The sequence below is a fragment of the Branchiostoma lanceolatum genome, chromosome 7 (genome assembly GCF_035083965.1).
Source record: "Branchiostoma lanceolatum isolate klBraLanc5 chromosome 7, klBraLanc5.hap2, whole genome shotgun sequence".
Classification (NCBI taxonomy): Eukaryota; Metazoa; Chordata; class Leptocardii; order Amphioxiformes; family Branchiostomatidae; genus Branchiostoma; species Branchiostoma lanceolatum.
In genome coordinates, this window is record NC_089728.1 from 6755259 (window position 1) to 6771783 (window position 16525).

The 16525-nt window shown below is 40.7% G+C and overlaps 1 protein-coding gene and 1 pseudogene across 1 annotated transcript; both read right to left on the bottom strand.

Annotated features, from left to right (window-relative positions):
* Nucleotides 1-1107: 1107 nt before the first annotated feature.
* Nucleotides 1108-6130, bottom strand: LOC136438911 (cilia- and flagella-associated protein 20). The gene is made up of 6 exons (XM_066433940.1): nucleotides 5931-6130; nucleotides 3924-4003; nucleotides 3624-3735; nucleotides 2992-3114; nucleotides 2169-2345; nucleotides 1108-1900 (listed from the first exon to the last, which is right to left on the bottom strand). Exons 1-6 carry the CDS (start codon nucleotides 6012-6014, stop codon nucleotides 1895-1897), a joined length of 582 nt encoding a protein of 193 aa, XP_066290037.1. The 5' UTR covers nucleotides 6015-6130; the 3' UTR covers nucleotides 1108-1894.
* A 1453-nt stretch (nucleotides 6131-7583) lies between these two features.
* LOC136438906 (cilia- and flagella-associated protein 45-like) lies at nucleotides 7584-16514 on the bottom strand (annotated as a pseudogene).
* Between the last annotated feature and the right edge of the window lie 11 nt (nucleotides 16515-16525).

Genomic DNA, 16525 nt, shown 5'->3' on the forward strand with positions numbered 1-16525 from the left:
CATTCCCAAAATACCCATAAATTGATGACAAGGTAATCAATCAGTTTTTGATAGATTTACCAGTAGATTAGTCTTTAATGTTAGGTCTAATTACTTGGCAACTACCCGTTTTATATGCCATTGCCCCCAAACATCTAGCCAAGACTCTAGCCTTGATGGTAGATATTTCTTGGACTTTATTGCAAAGAATGCAGTTGTCTGGTATCTTGGTGTGAAGATCTATCCACACTGTGTGGTGAATAGGGTGGTGCCCATCTTTGTTTTCTTAGGCCACACAGCACAGAAAATACTACAGCAGAGACTAGTCCACTGGTAGCACTGTGTTCAACTTCCATGCTCTTTTCTGTAAGTGCTTAGCGGAGAAGCAGTAAATCTCAGAAATCAATGACATAAAGAGAATATAGAAGCTGTAATAACATGTTTTTATGGAAATCAAGATTACAACATTTGTGGCTCTCTGCTCCTGTTGACTCAAAGTAGTTGACAAAGAGTGTGTGTGTGTAATTCTCTTCCTGTGTATTTCTTAGGACTCTGCTGTGCTCACATACATGTACACTATACTTTTACTTATCGCGCATGTCAACAATAAAACAGCCTCGATATTTGATAGGATAGTATTACATGGTTTTTCATTCTTCGCTGGTAAGTCATTTCCCATTCATCTTAGTCAACTTCCTGACTAATCAAAACTTTTTCTTGACCAAATATGGGCATGATCAGTGGTGTTTGGGAAACTTTTGTTGACCATCTTAGACAGTAATGCATAATGTTTTGTCCAATAGGGTTTGCCACTTATATGTTTAAAGTAGTGTCAATCATTTGAGTAGTGTTGATTTTCTAGTAACTATAGTTACCAGAAACTGCGTAGTCAAACCTTAATTTGACCTTTCGTGACCTTGATGTAATACTTGTAATACTTATAGTATCTCAAGTTGTAGACGGATCTTATTGTGTAGTATATGTGTTGGCAAAATAAAGAACATGTTTTATTTTTGGGGCAACTAGTAGCTTAAAATATGTACAATGAAATCCAGCCAAATGATCCAGTGTGAACGTAAGTCTTGCTAAGAGATTTTCTCGCAACAATCACCAAACATACACAGAAAGTTTAAACAGGCAAATGTAATTTTTATTGCAATATGTAACAGTTTGAAATATGTAAAAGCTACATGTAACCATTTTTATAGGTTGTTCTATACATGGTTGATCACGGAACGCTACAACTTCATCAACCTAGTAATCACCATGGTTACATACAGGGGCTACTAATACAGCTTCCAGTATTTACAACGATGGAAGAAGAATTGACATGGCTCGTTCGTTTCGTTCTGTCCCGTTGGTCAGATGTACAAGACATTGTCTCTTGGCCACTTAACGCTTAAGTGTGGTGTTCTAAATAAATCTGTTATTACAAAGTGGGGAACGTGCCCTAAACTCTGACAAAGTTAAACATACATCAATGGTCTGCTTCATCCCAACATACTTAACCCTGATTATTAATGAAAGGTCCCCTCTACACAGGGACAACAAATATGCTTACTTCTTCTTTTTACATTGAGAAACAAAAAGTCATAGAATGAATGAGGAATTCACAAAATGGGTTGCTGTCATTTCCGGAACAATCTCTACCGATGCTACATCTACCTTCTGTAGAAAGAGTCGACGCTTAACATATTTTTCTGGTCGGTTACATCTAATTTCAAACTACATTGCAGGACTACGTCGGATGGAGAACTACATACAGTGCAACTGACGTTATTGGTAAAGTCCATCCTGACAAAATGAGTCAGGTTTGGTCGACACCAGGAAGATATGGAAACATAACTTATGTTGTTTGGTTCTTTTTTTACAGCGAAAGAGGATTTGGTGACTGCACTGGTTTGATGGAGGTTCTTCAAACCTGGAAAAGAAGAAAAATCCACAAATAAATTTCATGATACCATAATCAAGAATTAAAATGACGGATGAAAAATCGATTGTTAGAAAATGAGAGATAGTGAATTTAGTTTTAAGGATCCAATCCAGAGACCATAGGTACCAGAGAGAAGTTCAAATATGAAGTTAATTTTTTTCCTCAGCGACAGCGTTCTGTCTACGATCCGAGTCCAACTGCTAATGCTGTATGAAAGTTGATATAAATAAACAATTTTTAAAAAATCCAACCTTACCTTTGCTTTGTTCTGCACTGGTAGGTAGAGTTTGAATTCTGCTGGCAGCTCGTCTTCTGAGTACAACCTGTCGGAGAAGTAGACCCGGCGGATGCGGCAGTTGGCGTGAATCTGGACACGCAGCGTCTCGATGTAGTTGGTCCCGTAGGCCCTCCTCGTGAAGTCTGACAAGTTGAACTGTGGGAATGGGTCAAAGGTTATGGTTAGAAATTATCACAATCAAGAAGGAAAAGGCGAGGGAAGCATTCAAGCTCTCCAACATGAACACATAATGATGTTCCGTTTAAAATACATCTTTAACCCTAAGTGTCACAAACTAATTTTCACATACATTTTAAAATCAACTTCTTGGTAACAACCAAGCAACCAAACAAGGAAGGATCTTGCTAAGAAATTTGCACTTTGTCATGTACTAACTCAGCTGTAACATCGTCATTTCAATGGTCAACAAAACCTTAATGTTGTCAGCAAAGTTTGGACCACACCCAACTAACACTATAATTATGTAACTACACAGGCGACATTTACAGCCAAATACATTATGTCTACCTTCACATGGTCTAGCCAAAAAACTACTGCAGCTCTGTTTATTCTTACTCTAACACATTCATATGTATGGTGACCAGCCCCTCCATCTCTGTCCTACCACTTGCTACATTTATGTAATCGAACACCAGAGGGTGTATGCTACACATACAATAACCATGGTGACAGCTGTCTGGCCCAGGTCATTGACCTCATTTGTTTGCAACAGAATAAGAAGAGAAATGGAACAAAAATAATATGTTTCCCTTCCGTTAAGGTAAACTTAATGATAACTCACTTGAATCTGGTTCCACCCATCGTCCAGTCTCATGGGCATTGTGCAGATGAAGGGCTTGACTCTGGTCGTGCTCTGGTAGTTACTCGCTCTGAACCGTCTGCGCACGTTCTTGTCATCTAGGACCTGTCCGTTCACGAAAAGACAGTCGTTAGAAACATCACCATCATGACAGTTGTCAGGTTATAGCATATCTGGTCTAAGATGCTGAATACTTGTAATGTACTATGGAGGACCTGAGTGCGGCCATGGCAGACAGGATGGAGTGGTCAGCGGTTGTGCATGGACTTGCCCCGTCCCCCCCGGGGGTCGACCGATGATGATGATGATGATGTAATGTACTACATACTAGTATCTTTAGGTAATTCATTTGATCAAAAGGCTGAAATAGTTAAGCCAAAACAAAAAGCTTTTACTTTTTCCCATATTTTTGTGCTATGCCCATTCCCCAATTTCTCTGTATTAAACGCATGAATGTAAAATATTTCTGACAAAAAATTGCAACAGTGAACAATTTCATACTTTTACTAGGTTATAGTTGTAAGAAGACCTTGCAAAAGTCACTGTACTTTGGTCATCATTGCCAATAAAGTATTCTAATATTCTGTCAAATTAATCTTTGAAACCAAACCCACCTGAACCTCAAAGGTGAAGTACTTCTTCAGATTCTTGATGATCATCACGAGGAAAGGCAACTTGATTCCCAGGGTTTTCTTTGGGTCTGCCGGGCAGGTGATATATGTTGTGCTAAAAGGTAAAAATGATATTATGTTAAAAACAAGTAAAAACAATGACAACAATCATCATCCTAGCAAAGATAAAACTATTCATTGTAATAGCAACTTATTGTCGGCCCATATGATGAGCAGTTATTCTTTGATTTGAAATTGAAGAGACACAATTATCAGAGAAACGAAAATCTGATCGGCTCTTACCTGACATTTGTACCACAAATCTCGAGTACAAGTGACTGGATGTCGTTGTCTGTGATCCTCTTGATGTGGCCATTTCGCACCTGGGGTACAAAAGAGAAATCATAGTTTTTAACAATGTCAATAATCCTGATGGTCCATCTAAAGTGTATATGCTGTAAATTCATACAAGTTCAAAGGTACCTAACTTCATGGTGAAATTCTTTTTGATCTTAATTCATGTGGGAGAAATGGCAACATTTTAGATCTGCATTTTTGTATACTTGTACCACATTTGCTCAAAATTATTGTCAAAATTTCGTCAAAAGTATATGTCATACTTTAGAAAACCCTAATGTTTAGGCTTGATTTGCTAGCAGGCTACCAATGTAAGCGTCTTGTTGCTGTTTGAAAATATGCGGTGGGCTGAAAATATGCAGTGGGCTGATTTGGGAACTGCCTGCCATTGACAGAACACAAACGCCACTCATTCACAGTTGATTGAGAAGCATTCTGGTCCAATCAAACCATCTTGACTGTGATCAGCAACGGGAACAAAAACTCTACACAGAACACTAGATATGTTCAGGTGCTGTTGACAGTTGTTATGTGCTGACAAGTGATTGGACTTGAAACCAATTTTGGATCAGGTTTCAAGCCTGATTTGTGCTATTTTTAGCAACTGAAAGCAGGGCATTTTAATCCTATTTAATTCTGTTGAAGAATCCCTCATGTTTCCTTTTTTGGCACAACACCAAACTGAATGTTTTTACTCAGTTTAACTGTTTTGTTTATGCCAATACCAAATATGGTCATGCCATGATAGAAATGGCATGACAAAATTGACAAGGTAGAACAACATAAAACTTTGAATGCACGGCGATTGTCCACATAGAATTTCCATATTTTCACTTGTTTTTGATATTTTAATGGTAAGTACAAAACTGTCTCACTAACATATTGTTATGACAATGCAAATTTAGTGGGGGTCTTAGTACAATAGCCAGTTAGAATGCTTTAGGATTTGATATTGTTCAACCAATTGGAAAAGTTGGACTGTGAAAAACATTATCAAGCCTTTAACACTGACTAACAACAATACATGTACTAGTACCAGAAAACTAAAAGAGGCATTCTGATTTGTGATTGTTGCAAACCTCAAACATTGGCATGTGATTTGTTTGAGATCACAATGTAGATTGTAGGCAAAACAACATAAGCTTGATGCATCTGATTTGATAAACAAATACAGCAACAAAACACAAGACGGGGGGGATATTTGACAAGCTAAATGATGTTAAGAATTATGTAATTCAGACTGTTGAATCCATATTTGTACTGCACTTCTAATGTGAAATGTGAAATGTGTATTCATACTACATTTTTATATTGATATACTTTGATATAGAAATACAGGAAGCCATTGGCATTGTTGTGAATTTCACTAACATGTGTAATACAAAACATTCTTTAAAAATAGCCAAAGGATACACAAAATTAATTTTAGGACAACAGATAATTTAAAGAAAGACGAATAGATGAACCGTTAGAAATCTGGTGATTTTCCTCCAATAGTATTTGAGATGAGATCTCGAGTAAGGATCATCGTCTGAGCCGTCTCCAAGGTAACCGCGCCCTTCCCACACCCAACATTTCCGAAACTCAAAACTACCCGGCGTTTCTGACGAAAATATAATTTTACAAACATCCTGATAGGAAAATACGATTTGTACGCCCTGGTTGATACGTGTATGTTGTTTCTGTGTATACGTATAAACAATATTGGCTGGTCATAGTTCAGATGGAACGTTGGCAACACGACCGATCGTATATTTCTTACCAACATCGTAAACGGAAAATCAGGACAAATTTTGGTATTCTATCATGACATAAACTCATCTTAGCTTCACCCTAAGGCTTAAATGTTTCTTCTTGTGCTAAACTGATCGCACAAACAAAATCACTAGTTACAGCTAAACATGGCCGGTAGTGATGAACCATGAGTAGCGTGGTAAAAAAAATCCTCCTTACCTTTTTGTCCCAGATTTGCAAAGGCTTGCTTCCTATGCTGTACAGGATGGACAAGAAACCACTCTGAAACGTATTCTTAAACATCTCTGGTAATTAGAAGGTGATTTTTTGGGCCTAAACGCTACCTTCCGCCACAGAAACACGCAAAGGCCTTGCCTCTTTGACTGTCTGGTCGTTATGTGAGAAACACTCTGTATACAAAGCTACATAGTCGTCAAGTAACCGCGTCACTCACACCCTTCCGCGCAGGGCTCTTGACAACTGCTTTAGTGATTAACAATTCCCACAACTTTCTCTAAAACTTTGCATTTAATCTACACAATATATACTATCAAACATCAAAACATGGATATCTTTGTATAGTACTGAATGTCTTGAAATATATGGCATGATATGTTTTGGGACTTGATTGTGTGAAGCGGAGGACTATGTTACGCAGCAGGTAGTGGCCGATGAGAGGTCATCACCATGGCTGCCAGCTGAACAAGCACTTCCGGGTCAAACAAGCACTCTTAGTTGTCCCATCAACCAAGGGTTAACAACCACTGTAGTCTTCTATCTTAATAGTATACATCAAGAAACCGGATTTGTTTAAGCTTAATAGCCATCTATTTATATTATTGGCTGTGTCAAGATCAAAACAAATCCAGTCGTCTATCAAAAACCCTTCTTATTTATTCCTTGCTACAAGTAACGTTACAACTCACTGAGGCAAAATGCATTTAACGTTATGTTCTTGTGTATGTCCAAGGTACATATAAACATACGGTTACAAATCCAAAGCCTTCAGCACATTCTGAGTCTGTATAAGAAGGTTTTGTAGACTAGGAGGGTTCGTAGGAAGGGGGTAGTCTTGTATCGTTGTTAGGGGGGAGGCTCATTAATATGTAATGAGTAACTAGCGTGAAGCGTGGGGTGAGGAAAGTGGTCGGTGGGAGGACGGGTGTATGTTTTCACGCTTCATTGTTAGACACCGTGACTCGTGTTCCTACGCGAGTAATACACACCTCTCACACGGTTACTACTACATGTTTCATGAATTGTAAACAAATCACAATAACAGATAGATAAACAGATAAATGAAAATATTCATCAATTATAGAGTGAATCGGTTATAGATGTCAATAATAAACGGCCTGCATATTGATTAGATAACAAATTTCAGTAATAAACTATTTGTATATTGATTAATTAATAAATGTCAATGATAAACGATTTGTATATTAATCAATTTGCAGATGTCAATGATAAACGATTTATATATCAATCAATTAATAGATAGATGTCAATAATCAAGTAACGTTATTTGTATCTTGCGTATCTAACTTTTTGACACCTGATGAAAGTGATGAAAACGGCCAGAAATTTGATATGATATATTTCTCGTCTCTTAGTGTGTTGGGTCCATTCACTCAGGCTGCATTCAAAAACTTTGACTAACGATTTGTATGTGCGCCCGTAGCCAGGATTTTGATGGAGGGGGGGGGGGGTCTTTTTAATGTTTGAGGGACCAGCGAGCGCCATAGGCGCGAGACTCGGAGCGCCGCAGGCGCGAGCTCCCTAGGGGGGTACGGGGGTATGCCCCCCCCCCTGGAAAGTTTTAAAAATTGAACCTTCTGATATGGCATTTCCTGTGTTTTTGAGAGGATCAGAGACAAAGTGAGCAGTTTTTCTTGGATTCCAGTCCCGCTGGTGATACAAATAAGTCCACCTAAAGCAATATTAGGGCCCAAAAATGGAAATGACAAAAATGTGGAAATATTTATGGTAGTGACATTTACTAACATTGTTTATCCTGCACATTTGCGTAATAACTTCATACTTTTTGGATTTTAAAACCGTATGATGATCCCTTAGTTTCGCGAGCCTACAAAAACTCTGGCGCGATTTTCAGTGAGTTCTAACATCACAACAACGTCGCAGTTTTGCATCATAGACGTTGCTATACATTGTGACAGTGTTGTTTGAACTAATCCTGTATAGAAATGACTAAATAAATTGACTTTCAAAATCCAATATTTTGGACCCTAATATTGCTTGGGCTCCTTTTGATAACCATGGAAAATGTTATTTTCATACATTTTTATCTAAATAAAGGTGCATATATGAGACACAAACATCATGTTCCCTGTTAAATTGTGTGTAATGTTCTTACTGATTTAGAGTTTATATTTCTAATCCCAAAAGAGCAATTATATGGTACCCAAGACATACTACATTGGGTACAATCGAATTGACAAGGAGGGGGACATTACACAGATATACTAATATTTACACCACTTGACACATAATAAAATCATCAAGGTACCATAATGAAGGCCCTGGCAGCTAAAGCTGTTACACAAAACACATCACAACGCTTATGTATGAGTTCCTATATCATATTTTTCAACTAAGATGTTCTTACTGACTTGGAGTTTATATTTGTAATAAAATTCTATGATTTTTATACCATGCATATATTTCTTTTCAAATATACTTTGCGACAATACAAAATACCTGTTATAGAATGACACACCTGCATACATAATCCACCATAAAAGACAGGCAACTTTTCAACAGACCACATACCAAAATGGCTACTCAATTCCCACCTAGTCACCTCATAAATAAATGCTGGCCTGCCAAAAGCCAATCACTCGTCAAGTGCATCTGCGTGGTTTAGTCTCATCTGGTTTTTCCTTATCTCATCTTCTGTGTCCTTCTCAACCAGGCGCTCCTGTTCCGCCCGCAGCACACGCTCGAACTCCAACCTCTCTTGCTGTGCCTGGACTGGGAATTCGTCCGCCATGAAGTGGTCTGTATTCATGACCTGGTCTTCTCGAGCCTTCTGCAACATTTTCCCCGTTTCGGCCTTCAGAATAGCCTCCTCCTTAATTCTCCTTCTCCCGCCACTCGCGCTCGCGCTGCTCCTGGTTGCGTTTAGCTCGCAGTGCATCCTTCTCTGCCTGGAAGTCTTTAGCACGTTCCTGCAAGGCTCCCAAACGTGCAATCTCCTTCTCCTTCTCTATCCTGATGCGCTCCTGCTCTGCCTCAAACTCTGCCTCTTTCTGTGCTCTCTGTTTCATGTACTCCATAACCTTCTGGTCAGAGAGTCTCTCCTGCTCGGGTTGTTTGGCCCTCATCTCATCAGCCTCCTGATTGGCTCGTGGGATCTCGACTTGGGTGTCCACCCGTTTTTGCTCCCGCTCCTTCAGATTTTCCATCTTCAGCTTCTCCAGCTGCAGGTACTGCATCATCTGCAGTGCCTCCTGGTCCTTCCTCTCCTGGTCCAGCAGCCGCTCCTCCTCACGGTTCTGGATCTTGCCCAGGATCTGCTGTTTGCCGATCAGCGTCTCATGCTTACGACGTTGCGCGATCTCTTCCTGTAGCTTCAGGGCATTGACCCGCTCCGCCTCCATCATCATATCCAGCCTCTTCCCCTCCTCCTCCTCCGTCAACTCCTTCTGGATCTCTCGTTTCTCCAGGATCTGGGCGTCACGGATGGCATGATCCTTGGCATTGAGGATCAGCTCGTTCAGATGCTTTATCTCGTCTTCTTGCTCCTCCTGCTGTTCCTTCGCCTTGTCTAACAGGTACTGCGCCTGCTCCCGTGCCTCCAGGTCGTTTAGCTTCTCGTCCTTGAACTTCATGAAGGTCTTCCGTTGAGCACAGGCATCTATCTCCTTCTTTCTCACCTCCTCCACGATGATCTCACGTTCTTCCTTGGTCAAGACACGGGCACCAGACTCTCCCTATTATAAATCGTAAATAATGATAAATCTTATATATACATTACAAAACAGGACAAAACAATAATATTTAGTTACTTCACAAAAATAAGATAAAGTTCAATAAAATGAATGTTCACAAAATAGGAAACTAGTATGCTGAATGTATGTTACACAAATATCAACAAAATGGTTGACCGCACAACATGCCGCTTTAGCTATTGTCAAATAATCTATTTGGAAAATGTTTCCCAACAGGTTAATTTTTGAGGCATGGCTAATGAAAAGGCGGCTAGGGTTCCTCTTTGGTTTGTCACTTTAACCCGGCTATCGCTAAATGTTTTAAACTTTCTTTCATTTATTTAATTATACATGTAGCTACAGCACTGTGGCACTCCTTCCGGCTCGGTGACCCCAGTTTAACTACGGCTTCCTTCTATTCATTGTGACTAATGCATGTAATGCAACTTTACCTAAATCAGAAGGGTAAAATATATCCGGGCTTTAAAAAAAAAGTGGATTTACTTATTTCTCTAGGTAAAAGGGACGGTACATATGTGGTGCTGATGGAGGCGGGATGCATCCCCTCACCTGATGTAGCATAATGGACTGTCCGGAGGGGTCCTCCATGGGGCCTGTCGGGTTCCTAATCAGGTCCTTGGCGATGACCTGAATGCCCTCCCTCCCTGCCTTCTCACCCTTGTTCTTGCCTGAGGACGGCCTGACAACAACAAACAAGAACTGTTTACTGTGTTTCAGTCAATCAATTTCTGCTTTGTGCTTTCCGCTCAACCTCTGCGCGGTACTTTTCGGGAACACCCGCACTTTAGGCTAATGTGGGATGTGGCTTGTTTTAAACCTTAAATGGTATGATATAAGTTGAAAAATACAAAACGTATGGCTTTCATTCAGCCTATCTAACATTACATATAAAAAGGAGCTTGACGTTTTGATCGATATAGTCAATGACATTCATACAAGTAGATGCCATTGAATATGGTACAGGGTGTATCGGTCATTGATTTGCTATCAGTCACCGTTTCAAATGAGGGCTCGAAATCAATTGTTTGTTTGTAAAGTTCTAACGTTATATTCTGGTGTCGGAGACAAACCTAGTAATGGTCCGGGGACGATCGTTCTTATACTTTTAATAGACTCTGTACTAATGTTACAGTATTCTGTCTGAAAGTTTCCGTCCGAAAGCCCGGTTGACAAATGGTAGGATGTATGTTTGTTTAAGGCTTAGACATTTCACGGTCGATTAACAATGGTGTCAGACTGTAGATCCCTACGCAACAGGTGTCCCAAAACCAAAATAAGTTCCAAGCAGATCTAACGGTTGCAAAGACCGTATCCAACTGGCAAAAGGAGTTTTTATTGCAACCGGTGCCTGACAACTTCTCTGGCTGACTGGAGCTTCTCTTGGCTAGCTTGTACGATTTTGGCACCGTGGAGATCTGCTTGGAGATTAACCCAACCTCTCCGCAGCCTATCCTCCTTTGCAGGCCTCCCGGGCGGCGCCGGCGTACGTTTTTTGGGTCGGGGCTGCAGTTCCATTTCCCCCAGTAAAAGAGCCTGGTACTGATAAATTGAACATCGCGAGTCAGCGCTACCCAAAAAAAGATAAACGCGGGCGCCACCCGGAAGGCCTGTAAAGGAGGCTATCCGCAGCCTACACAGAGCTAGTAGCCTCTACCAGGCTTCGTGGATCCCTGGAAAAATAGTAGAAATTGGTCAAATAGTATGCTATGGGAGTCGGCCGGTCCGGTAGGGTCCAATGGGCGAACCACGGAGCCTGTGCGGAGTCGCTGTCTTCTTTGAAGTTCCCTAATCGGTATCCGTGGTTCGCCTAACGTTACTATTTTACCAGCGATCCGCGGAGCCTGGTAAAGGCTATCACACAACGGCCCCGCCCATCAATTGCCATAATGATTAGCAACGGACTAAAGCAACACGTGACTTAAAACTTGGAAACGATGCTAGGGCTAGAAACAAATTTAATGTTTTAACACTCATAGATTTTTCTTTACTTCTTGAAAAGGTGCTTGAGCACAATATGAAAATATGATTAACTGTACTTAATCAAGCTAGATGAATTATTCATTTGGTATTTTAGCGTCAGCCTCAAGTAATACAAATAACCAAACCCATAAATATTACAAATTTCTTAATTTATGATTATGATGTCGTAAGTTGAAAGTATATGAGATATATGTCATTTTGTTGCCGTTTTCATTCTGGCCACCATGCAAATACATGTCCTTATTGCTTGTTTTCTTCTGGGAGGGGAGGTCGGACTTTCGTATTTGTTCATTTACCATTCACATGTTTCAGTATCTTGTCAAATATTCTATCTTCTACAATGTACAAGTGGCTTTGACAATATAAGTTGTATACAACTTGAGCCCGCCGTCACTTTGTCTTCGTCCTTCGATTTGTATCTTTGATGTTTCTTTGAATAAAAAAATAAAAAATATATATATATATGTATGATTAAGTTACCACCAGGTAAAAATACAGATTCAAATTGTTAGTAGCCGTGTGTGTGTGTGCGTGTGTTTGTGTAAATATGTTTAAAGGCGACATGCAGTGATGAAATTGTATTTTCGTAAGCTTAAAATCACAAATCTACAACTTAGGCTCTCAAACAATCAGTGGGACGGAATATCATAAAAGCTGGAGACGGCACTGGGAAGGCCTGAGACATTAGCAAGCAAAAGGAACGGCTGGGTCTAAATCATCATCAAAACCTACACATCATCACTGTGTGGGTATTGTATATCCTTCGCCACTCCGCCTTTGTTCTGCATTGGTAGGTAGAGTTTGTAGTCTGGTGGTAGCTCGTCTTCCGAGTAAAACCTGTCGGAGAAATAGACCCGACGGATGCGGCAGTTGGCGTGAATCTGGACACGCAGCGTCTCGACGTAGTTGGTCCCGTAGGCCTTCCTTGTGAAGTCTGACAGGTTGAACTGTGGGAATGGGTCAAAGTTAGTGTTAGAGCTCATCTGTCACGTGCAATGGAAATCTCTTAGAAACTCAAAATTTAAACTACTCTTCTCAAAAAGTGTGTTGGGTTCTTTTACATGCAGAGGTTTGACGCCTGTGGCTTGTGCCTGAAGCTCCCTCATACACAGGGCTGCTGGCTTTACGTCACCATCCGAAATGATAAATACAGTCCCTTACAACATGCCCTCAATGTGTCACAACTGACACTATTACTCACTTGGATCTGGTTCCATCCATCGTCCAGTCTCATGGGCATTATACACATGAACTGTGTGACTTTGGTCATTGTCTGGTAGTTACTCGCCCTGAACCGCCTGCGCATTTTTGTGTCGTCCAACACCTGTGAATTCACAAAAATCAGGAGTTAGAATTTGAAGATTTGTATCAACATCAGGCCTACATAAGACATGTTTTAGATTCTTAGGAAATGGCGGTACAGACATGTACATGAAATATACGAAGTTAATATATAGTTATTGAATTATTTGTACAGAACGCTTAGAAATACAACCGTTCAAACTTCAAAAAAAAAAAAGACAGGAATCCAGGGCGAACAAAACTCACCAAAACCTCAAAAGCGAAGTACTTATCCAAGTTCTTAATGATCATGGCAAGGAACGGCAGTTTGATCCCCAGGGTTTTCTGTGGTTCTGCTGGGCAGGTGACATATGTTGTGCTGTAGAGAGAGAACAGTGAAAACAAGAGTTCAGAGATCTATCTGACACAAAAAAATCAAGACCATAGCACGTCCCCAGATCAACCTTGAACTTTGTCTTGCTAATACCTACCCATGGTCATGCACCAAATACCATCTAGTCCATCCAGAGGCCTTTGAATTATTGCTGACCACAAACACACGCACACACACACACACACACACACACACATACATAAACGTACATATGCACACAGAGACACCTAAAACAGTACCTCCATTTTTATGGAGGTAAATTACCTCACCTGACATAGAGCGACATTTTATTGTTCAGAAATAAATTCAATCTACATGTATATCAAAGATCACAGCAAACAAATGCATCACACTCATCTTCTTTGCTATATCTTAAAACAGCACGTGGGAAACACAAGGAGGCAGAAGGCCTTTTCTATTCGTTTTTTATGCCAAATTTTTTTTCCGTTTCATCCTCATTTGAGCTGAAGTATGATGTTTTTTCAAGTAGTTAGTGGTGGTGCAATGCTGCTTCCCTACGGCTCCGAGTGTATTTGGCCAAGCACTCCGGGTCAGGAGTAAGGAGGTTAAGCGGGATGGAGGAGGATGGCTGCTGACCGAGCCTGCTGGGCCAACCTAACTGCCTCATGTGTCGGACGACACGGGAGCCCCTAAGTCTAAGTAAGACTCCGGGTCACCCCTACTCTTCTCGATAAGTGTGTTGGGTTCTTTTACGTGCAGAGGTTTGGCGCTTGAGGCTAGTGCTTGAAGCTCCCTCATACACGTGGCCGCCTACTTTACGTCACCATCCGAAATGAAGAATGCAATCCCTTACAACATGTCCGAGCTGGAGTCGACCCCTAGGATCGAACTCGGGCCCTAGGATCCACGGAATTTGATCCAAATGGCGAAGCAGCGGGGTTGTGTTACAGCTTGCGCCACGGGGACAATTAGATGTAAATGTATTGTAGAACCCCCTTTCAGACATAAGGACAAGAAGGGGCTCTTACCTGACGTTTGCCCCGACAATCTCCATCACAAATGACTTGATGTCATCATCTGTGACCCTCTTGATGTGACCATTTCGAACCTGTTTTAGGGAAAATATTGACATTTTGCATTTTCTTTTGAATTTGATACATAGTTCCTAAAGTTCCATAGTTCCTCATAGTTCCTAAAGAACGTACTGTAGTGGTAAAGATTATACAAGAGAGAGCTAACGCTAGAATTATCATCATCATAGTATCACAGGTGGGTGTTTCATACTAGAATGTATTGCGATCTATCGTGGCAACAACAGGCATGGTTACAGTTGTCATACAAAAATAATATAGGTTTGTGACAACAGATTAAGGGCATTCTTTAGCCTCCTCCAGGCTCCACAGGTCGCTAAAAAAATAGCGGAAATTGGTCAAATGGAGAGATCAAGTGCCAGAGGATTAAGTTGGCCAGGGAGTACCGTTTGCAACCTAGGCATCCTCTGGTATGTTATCTATTTGCCTAATGTTTACTATTTTTCAAGAGACTTGTGGAGCCTTTATAGAGGCTAGGCATTCTTGGGGACAGTCACAGATGTGTCATTCAAAATTCAGCAGTCTTGTGCACATTTGGCACCAATATTTGCAGAAAAATAACCTTACAAAGGTAGGCTCCGTCATAGACTGAAAATATCCTGTCGGAATAGATGAACAATGAAATTCGTTACCATTAAAGTTAACAGTACAGTCTGGTTTAACGTTATGTACTTGTGTAGCATGTGAAACATTGGCCATCGCCTTACAAAGTTACCACCTGGCCAGTATGACAACTTGTTTGAGGTTTTTCCCACCAATGCAAGCATGGAGAATCTATAGTGACCTCCTGTCCATATAGACCAGATTTTATTTGTCCCCTGAGTGCTCTTCTGGGCAAGTTTGACTGTACATTTATGTTCTAGATGCATGTCTTCATTCAAAAGATGTAAAGAAACATTGGGCATCCATTACAAAATTACGTCATAGGGTATATTATATGTTGTACTACACGATTCTGCATTGATGCTACTCAATTATTCATAAGCTGTCCAATTACAGTCACATTATTTACACCTTGCTACAGATGGAACGTTAGCAACAGGTCTGTATTATCAACATCATGCAAGAAATTAGAGCATGAAAAAAAGAATTATTAATCTAAAGGTTTCATATTTTGTACCAGAAAGTTACTAGCTTACTTACACCAAGGCACTTATATATATGGAACTACAGTCAAACCTGTATAAGTGACCACTACCTGGCCTATTACCACTTTTAGGTGGTCCCTCAATTTTTCCCATTGACACAAGTATTAAGAATCCTGTCTATAGTGACCACCTGTCCACATAAACCAAATTTTCTCGGTCCCGAGTGGTCTTCTTGGGCAGTTTTGACTGTGCCTGCTTACACCAATGCACTAGGCATTTTAAGCAATGGCAAGAAGCTGCAAAGAAAGAATTGATAAATATTCGCCTACCTTTTGGTCCCAGATTTGCAAAGGCTTGCTTCCAATGCTGTACAGGATGGACAAGAAACCGCTCTGAAACGTATTCTTAAACATGGTTTATGAAATAAGCAATGCCGACTGAATGCTACTGTTCGCCCCAAGATTGAACACACATCCACTCCTTGAGCTTGCCTTAAGTATGTGTAATGTTAGTTTCCCGTTGTCAGGCCACATTAAAGAAATTCTATGGATGACATCCACTCATGCATACATTTTGGCCATATAGATAATGTTCACCTTCAAATACCCCCAGATGACCGGTTCCAGATGACCCCACGAGGGGCAAAGTAGGGGGGGAGGAGGTCCCAGGCTAAGGCGGGCAGGCCTCCAGCCTGGAACGGTAAGACTCAACGGTGGGAGCCGTCACAACCGTGCCAGGCAGGGCATTCCACTGGGGAATGGTACGGGGGAAATATGTTAGCTTTGTAGTTGTAATATTTGCTATCTCTTAATCTTAGACATCAAGGTTATCATGTTGGTGCTGTTCTTATAGTCCATGATGATGATGTACGTAAAATTTATTTCTTCTGGCCTGGTGGCAATTTGGGGCGTGGATAGCAACAAGCACACTGCGTCATCCAGCAGTCACTATTTCCCCAGAGATGGCTTTCAAGGACGACCACTGAAAGCGTTCCAATTTTGTTGCTGTGTGTACAGTACCCCACACTACAGCTGTATTTTGACAATGG

Bases quoted from the DNA above. Each gene is read 5' to 3' on its own strand.
- LOC136438911 (XM_066433940.1), bottom strand. From the start codon at position 6,014: ATGTTTAAGAATACGTTTCAGAGTGGTTTCTTGTCCATCCTGTACAGC. The intron at 3,736-3,923 runs GTAAGAGCCGAT...TTTACCTTTTAG, and splicing joins ATTTGTGGTACAAATGTCAG to CACAACATATATCACCTGCC. The intron at 3,115-3,623 runs GTGGGTTTGGTT...GTGAACGGACAG, and splicing joins ACTTCACCTTTGAGGTTCAG to GTCCTAGATGACAAGAACGT.